At 39.1% G+C, this 8914-nt stretch overlaps 1 protein-coding gene across 1 annotated transcript; it reads right to left on the bottom strand.

Annotated features, from left to right (window-relative positions):
- Positions 1–1105: 1105 nt before the first annotated feature.
- On the bottom strand, positions 1106–8176 carry LOC119072045 (heterogeneous nuclear ribonucleoprotein U-like protein 1). The gene is made up of 10 exons (XM_037177170.1): positions 7874–8176; positions 5661–7407; positions 5438–5588; positions 5091–5219; positions 2767–2935; positions 2434–2613; positions 1958–2379; positions 1759–1885; positions 1521–1699; positions 1106–1450 (listed from the first exon to the last, which is right to left on the bottom strand). Exons 1-10 carry the CDS (start codon positions 8007–8009, stop codon positions 1364–1366), a joined length of 3327 nt encoding a protein of 1108 aa, XP_037033065.1. The 5' UTR covers positions 8010–8176; the 3' UTR covers positions 1106–1363.
- Between the last annotated feature and the right edge of the window lie 738 nt (positions 8177–8914).

Below are 8914 nucleotides of genomic sequence, written 5' to 3'. Positions count from 1 at the left end.
ATTAACTCCGGCCCATAATGGTCACATACCAGTGTCGCTGACTGTAATAGTTACTACTACTATAAATACCAATAAATTGTTGCATGCTTGTAAGGTCACAATATTCAGATTCTGTGAAGTACACATTTGCCTTGACTCGAGACCTCGAGAGTCATCCAACACGAATATTCTCACCGCATGAGATTTTCAGCTTATCGAGGGTCGGACGGACTAGAAATAAAAACCATCTGACAACCAAAATAAAAATCGTTTGAAAATTTTTGAAAAGTAGAAATTCCTTCTGTCAGAAAATCCTCTAAAACTTCTCAGAAAACTAAAAAAAAATGTTTAGAAATCAAAAAAAAAATCAAGTTCGTCGATGTAAATTCTTTAATATCCAGAAAAAGCGTTATAAAAAATCCTCAGAGGATTTCCTTTGTCCATATGCCTCATGAAAACTATGAAGTTTACAAATATCTGTCCCTACCAGACTGGCTACCCAAAAGCCCTTTGAACGATGAATGACAAAAGTTTGTAAAGAAGGACACACATTGTAAGATTTAAAAAAAAACCTTTCGGGCATCGCCAGTTTGGCCTTGGCAAAACATCTACTCACATTGAAGTGAGTTTTATTGGTTTAAACTTGTGAAAAAAGCCTTGTTTTTCTACATTTATTCTCACTAAATCCTACGTTCCAATTGTATACTAAAATGAAAAAAAAAATCTGATCTAGCGAGATGGATTTAAAACTGGTCGAAAATTTCACTCATCCAATATTTGTAACAACTATTTGGCATAACGTGTTTCAGATTGATGCACGAGGTTTTTTGAAATATTCGGATTATTAGTTCAAGAAAGCAGAAAGTTTCCATTTTTTTCATAGTTCGGTTAGACAAATACTTTTCAAGCTAAATTTTTTCATTTTCTTGGCAAAGAGTTCTTCTCACCTCAGTAATGGATGGCTTTGATACTTGTTACTTATGACATCGCTTTGATATTAATCAACACCCTTGTGTCCCAGATTGTTTGCTAGAGATGGTGTTGTATTGACTCGTACTGCTATTCGCTGTATGGAATAATCCGAAGTCAGATTGTAATTGCCCCAACGATTAAAAAAAACTCGAAATTTGCGGCTAGAATTTTTAATTTGCTTGGAATTATTGACTCCAATATTTTCTTCTTATTTGGTTTCATTACAACTTTTCAATGATAATTTCAATTTTAAATAAATGAAACATTTCGTGTAGGACATTCATAGTATGTCAAACGGAATATTTAAAAAAAAGAGGATGGAAAAACAAATTAAAACAACGACAGATGAAAACAATTGCAATAATGTTCCCATTCGAAGTTATGCTGGAAATGTTTGATTGTTTTCATTTGTTCATTTTGGTGCTGATTGATCGCCTACATTTCCATATGCTTGAGCGTGTTGAGCCCAATTTTGCCAACCAGCATGCGTTACATCTTGCTAAATCGAGCAAAGTTATAGTCCCATGTAAGAATAACTTTCAAACACAATGTATTTTCAAAAAATTCACCTGTGGCTGTGACGGCTGTTGGGATGTAGGTGGCGGCTGTTGTGTCTGTTGCTGCCAGTTGGACCAATCTTGAACTTGATGCGCCTGTTGAGTAGTATAATTGTTTGATGGCTGTGCCTGTTGCTGACTCCATTGCTGCTGTTGTTGCATCCAATTCTGTTGATTGTACTCTCCCCAGTCTATGCATCAAGAAATTGTGTTAAAGATGTGGGATAGGCTGTGTCAAACAATAACTTACTTTGTGGTTGTTGTTGCTGCTGTTGTTGTTGTTGATAATAATTGTTCCAATTATTTGCATTTGGCCCGACCACATTAGGATTCCAATGTCCTTGTGTAGGCGGTTCGGTTTTTGTACTTTTGTAATTCTGCACGAAGGGGAGAGGATTATCAGTTATTGGTTCCAAATTTCCGAACGAAGGAATCGGTAATATACTTACTACCTGACTCGGCTGTGGTTTCAATTGTTTTACATCCTTTTCTCTTTGTGGCACCCCGCGATCGTGACGACGTTTATCTTCTCCACGCCTGTCGCGGTTGCCATCCCGAAAATCCCGGTGATCACCTCGACTATCGGTTCTAGCTCTGTCGTCACGACGGTCTCGATCGTGCCCAAAATCTCTATTACGGCTGTAACCACCGCCACCACGATAGCCACGATCATCATACCGATTATTTCCTCGATAATTGTTGGCCCAATTGCCACCTCCACCACCACCACTTCCGCCATGCCATCTGTCACGAGAACCGCCATATCCTCCGCCACCACCGCGCCAATTCTGCGAACGCCAATCGGATCGATTATCGTAACGTCTGTCACCGCCACCCCAACGACGATCACGGTCACGATTGTCACGGAAATCTATAAATCATTTCTGTAAATACTTTTCGAGACTCAAACTTAATGACAACTTACCATCACGTCGCGGTCGATTGTAGTCTCGAGAGCCACGGTTGTATGAGGATTGGTGGGTACTCAACGCCTTTTTACCCTGCTCATTGTACTCGACAACTTTATTTTTCGCCTCTTCCCCTTCTAAACCAACGAACTTAACTTCATCAAACCAACACCCAGAGTTTGGTATGGAGAAATTTGCTGTGAGGAAACGGTAAATTATGTTAAACAAAATGCCAAGCGCTACATTTATAAACGGCATGGTCAACGTGCAATGCGAATGATTTAATCATTAATGCCATATATAAGTCACGTTTAGAATCGATTAAAGAAGAACAAAAATCAAAGACTTACCTTTCATGTCATCAGACGAATACTCAGATACCTCTTTTCCCTCATTTTCAATCTTTTTCTCAAGACGTTGCTTGTACTCCTCATCTTCCGGTATAAATACAACAGCGCTTCTCTTGAAGTCACCAAATCCTCTTATCTTACGACGCTGATTTTGCGAGATAACATTTGTCTAGGATGGAGCGCCCAAGAAAATAAATTGAAAATCAAAACGAATCGTTGGATAATCAAACGTTTCAAGCCGTCTTTTGTGTTTGTTTTTTTGCTTACAAATCTAACTTAATCGCTACGTATACCTTACTCGCTTTCTCTGGGTCATTTGTCAGATGAAAATTTAGTTTTTGCAAAAATTATTCAGAAATTTTACTTTGTAGCTTCAATCAGTTGTTTCGCGCAATGCATTTTTGGGGTATTAGCCGTCCCATAAACATTTACATTCAATGGATCTGTTTTTCATTCAAATCATTTTTTTCGGTAAACTTTTCGCCTTGTTTGCTCTTCGTTGCTCTTTAATTGTTTCATAATTCTTCGATCCAACCCAACGGTAACAAAGACTTGCCGATGTTTTGGCAGAGTTAAGCGTGTTCTTAAATATTAAACTAAATTTACTGTACTTACTCTCCCGGGTCAGAATCATGTGATTTAGATCTTCAAAAGTTTAGCCGATAAGATTAGTTTTTGTTCTTAATAACATGATTCACTTCCCTTCAAGGTGAATGTTTTGACATCAGACGACTATGCGTTGTACAGGCTAAGCACCGCTCGCTTCGAGTTTTCTTTTTACAATTTTTTGTTGTTAGACTTAAAACGCTGTAAGACAATTTTCGTCAATAAAAAATCGATTTCCAGAAGACCGGAAAATGATTAAATTGAGGAGTTGGAACTCGTTCTTTATTGTTGTCGCCACTCCAGATAGAATTCTCGGAATCCATAAAAAAATTGGTAAAACCTTGTACTTTTACTGCTCGCCTCTTAAGGAGAGGCTAATTTGTAGGATGTGCTCTCGTGACACACAACGCTGCGATAATCCTCGAAATTTCCAAATCATTTTTCATAAATGGCGAATAAACACAAGGCCAAAATTCTGTACATATTTCTCAGAAAAGAACATGGTAAAGCATCGTAGAGATTTTCGAAGAAATCGATTTTCAAATTTCCGAATAAAAGATCGTCTCACTACTTTCTATGATGAAGAACGAAAGACATAAATAAAAACATTACAACTGGAAGCGAGCAGAATGGCCCAGGCCCATGGATTTTGACTAAATGACTTAATTTTTAACAAACTTAGAGTCTACAATATAAAGTTTTCTTTCTTTAGTACAAACCTTTCGCTTGTTCGACACATTTCTAATCTATCTAATCCAATATGGACAACATGGTGCGCAATTAATTTTTTTTTAGATTTTTGCCACTTTTGTGTCGACGTGTTCATATTTACCTTGCATTTATCAAATAGCAGCCAAGCCACGATTCTGGAACACCCCAGATGTATACAAAGACAAATTTGTACTTACTTATAATAGATTTTTAAGAAAAATAAAATTTAAAAAAAGGCAGAAAAAATTATTGCTATGGTGCAGCAGACGGAATTGGTATCGACTACAGTTTGTATCAAATGATGATCTCGATACGAAAATATTACCGGGTCAAAAGTGCACCAGAATAATAATTTGAATGAATTGGTTAAGCTTTAGAAATTGACAAAATGGTGATATGGTACCCTAATTCGCATGGCCTAAGTAAAAAACATATCGTGGCCAAGGAGGCTCGTTAAAAAGTTGAACGAAAATAGAAAGAGTAAACTTGTTGCAATTTACACAGAGCCTCGACTATTTTCTCACCAGGCAGAATATTTTTCTAACCGTGTCCGGCATCATCACATTCCCTTTTGTCAATTTCTCAAGCAAATCTAAAGAAAGAACCAAAAAAAAATCTTAATTCTAGCCTGACCATTAGAATCGCGGAATCACCGTCTCAATTGGAAATTACTCATCTCATATAAGCAACACATGTGTACGTGTTACGGCTGTCTGTCAGTCAATCGATTTGTCTACATTTCCAACGGATAAACTGTTCGGTTGCGTAAGTAATTATGAAACAGAGCTCCAAATGCATTTTCTTCTCATTATTCGCATAGTTTTCAGCGTAGAAAATCAGGCCTTGTGTGCGCATAATCCTTCAATCCATTTTTTTTAAATATCTCCAATTTTAAAGGCAATTAATTTGAATCCATTGTTCGACAAAGCATTTCTTTGTTGTTGCTGTTTACTAATCTAACTTATCAACTAAAAATGTGGTTGGGAAATCAAACAGTAAGCGCTTACCTGATCAATAATGTAGTTTCGTCGACGCTTCGCTGCAATGTCCTGAATGATGTTCACACCGCGAATGCAGGAGTCGATGAAACGGTCCCATTTCATGTCAACGTGTTTCTTTCGCGGTTCGCCAGAAATCTGTAAATGGAAACGTAAAGTCAATCGTTAGGTAAAACACAACTGAAATCGAATGATTTTAGAACGATTAGGACTGGGGTAGTCACGATCCAGTGATTGAAGCTAGTTTTCCTCTTCTGATGTTGTTGGATCGTTACCACCTCAATCAGAAAAATTTAAAATTGCCTACGGTCCTCACTGCAATAATCAAATCAATGAAAATAGGTTATTCGACTCACCGTCATTTTCGAAAGCAATGGCTGAATACCCAAAATGTTGAAGTGTTTGTCAATATTCTCGTTGACAAAGTTATTAGCCCAATAAGTTTTGCCTGAACCAGGTAGTCCAATTAACAAAATAATTTCGCACTCCTTTCGCGACTCCGGTCGGCTACATTTTCCGTAACAAATGGAAGCGAATTAGTTTACCGACTGTCAATGAAAATACAGCAACTTTACGTACCTAAAACCGGGAATCAATTGTTCGCTAGACAATTTCCCAATGAATTCATAGCCGGGCAACATTGTTTTCTCCACAGGTACCTCTTCTTCTGCATCTTTTGGCTGGCTGTCGCCATTAGCGCCATCAGCATCAGCTGCATTCTCATCACTCTTCACTACATCCATAGACTTCTCTTCCGCTTTTTCTTCAGCAACAGGTTCGTCAGAATTCTCCTGACTTGTTGACACAGCGGTCTCGGCAGTATCAACGTCATTGGTCGGATTTTCAGCATCACCTTCTGCAGGTTTTTCGTCGTTGGTAGCAGGCGGCTTCTCCTCTTCATCAGACTTTTCTTTTCGGTCGCCTCTGGAACGCGATTGCGAACGTGAACGAGAACGTGAGCGACTTCTAGAATCCCTATCTCGTCTAGAATCTCGATCACTTCGTCTGTCCCGTCGACTGTCTCTACGATCGTCTCGGTCATCCCGTTCGTCCCGATGCGATTTCGGCTTAATTTTGCTTACAAACGACTTTTCCATTCCACCGAAGTTTACTTTGAAGCCGGTATTTTTGGACAGAATGTGTGGATATAATGCCTCGTCGCCCAATTCACTTTTCTCGAATTCGAAGGCAACACCCTGGGACTCCCCGTTGACGGTGTATTCGATCTTACATGGTGTGCTATCCAGATCCAAATACACACCGATTACATCGCCACGGTTTCTGAATTTACAACCATAATCGGTGAACTCGTTGTTCAGTGATTTTTTACCTGAACCGCCATAGCCGAATGAAAGTGGCGCTTCACCAAGCTGCAAGCTGGATGTTTTAACGGACCATCCGCAACGGATTTCATTAGGATTTCGATCGTACTGTCCACGAATTCGATATAAGTCATCGATTAGTATTTCATACGAAACTTTTCCACTTTTCACTCCATGAGTGGCTCTAACTCCTGCCCAAGCCATATGCAATGGTCCCTCAGATATCGGACGGGCCGACAGAAATTCCGATGAGTTGACTTTCAAATTCAAATCCGAGTCGAACCAACTCAGCAGTACAGCACTGGCATCAATTTCGGGCTCGTCTTCAACGTTGGTAAAGTCGTCAGTATTTTGTACGGGTGAAGCACGACGGGACCGTTTGACTGTTGGCGACGAGGACTTGGAACGTGATCGTTTACGTTTGCGAGTACGATCGGAATCACTTTCACTTTCACGTTTATTATCTTCAGATTGCGTCACACTTGTCCGCTCATCATCACAACTTTCCATTTTTGTTTCCACGTCAACTTCTGGTTTCGCCGGTTCTGCTTCAGATTTTGTACTTTCTTCTTCTTTCACTTCCTCGGGATCAGCTGCTTCTCCCAATGCAGCAGTCACATTCTCTTCAATGTGCTCAACATTCGGTTGTCGTACATCATCCTTCAATTTATCGTCGTCAGCAATTGTCGATTCGATTTTCTGTTCAATATTTGAATCTTCGTCCATTGGCTCGTCTTCCGTCACAGCCGATGGTTGTTGAACTTCGGTAATCGGTACCGGATCGGAGGTTTCTGTTGGTACTTCTGCTGCTGCCTCAACCGTTTTGGTACCAACCGGCTCTGCACTGACAATAGTCTTCTCTGCTTCTTGTTCTATTGGCATTTCTTCATCTTCTTCGGGCTGGTTGTCATTTTCAATTACCGACTCGGCAACAGCTTCAATTTGCTGAGTCGGAACTTCAACACTGCTCTGTTCACTTTCACCACTTTCGCTGGAGACAGAATCTGAAATCGAAATGAAAAGTCATGAGAGAAGGCATAGCATGGATCGGGACGATGTCAATATTTTAATTCAGTTGACATTTAATGGGATGTAAACAAACCCCCAAATTGACGTTTGTGTTATGTTTTATGAACAAATCGTTGTTTACGAACTGGCGACACTGGCACAGTATGACCTGTACTCAAAGCAAACATAACTTTAAGCTTCACAGGAACTGCAATTGATAATTTTTCGAGAGAATAACAACAACAGAATACAAATATCACATGGTGGTTTCTCGATTGTTTTTTACTACATAGTGCGAAACCGGTTTTAAATTGATTTTTGGGTCAATCAAAATGGCGGAAGGTGATTGTACAAAAATATTGCAAACATCCCATACAACATAACACTTGCACACAATGAGCACTGATTTTCATATAAACAATAACAATTTATCGGAAGCAATGTATTCCTCTCACAACTTACTTGGGGTTTCAGCATTTTCCGATTCTAAAGCTTCTGTTAAGCGTGCCACCAAAACTGCCTTAACACCTTTCTGGTCAAGACCACGACTTGCGAGCTCTTGTCTTAGCTCAACAACTTTTAACTTAGCTGGATCCATGATGTTCCAACATTCAGTTGATAGTAATCGACTTATTTACAAATGTTTTAAATAAAAAAAACAAAATGTTAGTCCACTATGTGTGATGGTTTTTAGATGCCGCTTGAAATCTTTGCACGATTCGCACGAAATATAAAAATATGTCTGACAATTTCAGAGAAAATGCCTAAAGTGTTGCGTTCACTTATTTTGTGTGATGACACATGTGACATGTCTGGTACTAAAAAGAGGGACGAAATTCGAATCGACGAAATGTTTCAACTGTGTATGCTGCTTTCGAATTGCGTATGTGCATTTACATGCAACGGAGCCGAAAATGATCATTTAATTTTTTTTCGGATATTCAGCCCTTTGCATGTAAAGTAGGGTGTAACGGTTTTTACAAAATATCTTAAGTGCCCATTCCACTTAAAAAAAGTACGCCGTGAGAGAGCCGTTAGAGCGCCGTGAGAGAGCAAACTGTCAAATAAACAAAGAAAAATTGAAAAAATTCAATTTTGTCTCTCACACGGAGTACTTTTTTTGGTAAGAGGAAACTAAAGGTGCCAGCGCACTTCATTGTTTTGGGTCTCCGTTTAGATATTGCGCATGATCACAGAGAGAATTTTCTCTCTGCGCATGCGCATTGTCTAAACGGAGACCCAAAACGGTGAACTGCGATTGCAGCTTAAGCATTATTTCTTTTAAGGCTCAGCCGAAAATCCACTCAGCTGATCCATCTGATCATTTTATGAAAAAAAAAAAAAAAAAAATTGTTGCCGCCAGATCGATTTTTGAAAATTTCGTCGGTTTCGGTTCACATTACATACTTACGATCAGCTCAGTGTACATAAAAAGTTGGGTCCATCTAACCTCTAGACTTCACAGATTATTTTACCAAAAAAGATCGAGTCTAAAAAATATTT

This window comes from Bradysia coprophila, assembly GCF_014529535.1.
Source record: "Bradysia coprophila strain Holo2 chromosome IV unlocalized genomic scaffold, BU_Bcop_v1 contig_5, whole genome shotgun sequence".
Taxonomy (NCBI): Eukaryota; Metazoa; Arthropoda; class Insecta; order Diptera; family Sciaridae; genus Bradysia; species Bradysia coprophila.
Note: the sequence above shows the minus strand (reverse complement) of the source record. Positions and strands in the feature narration are given on the sequence as shown.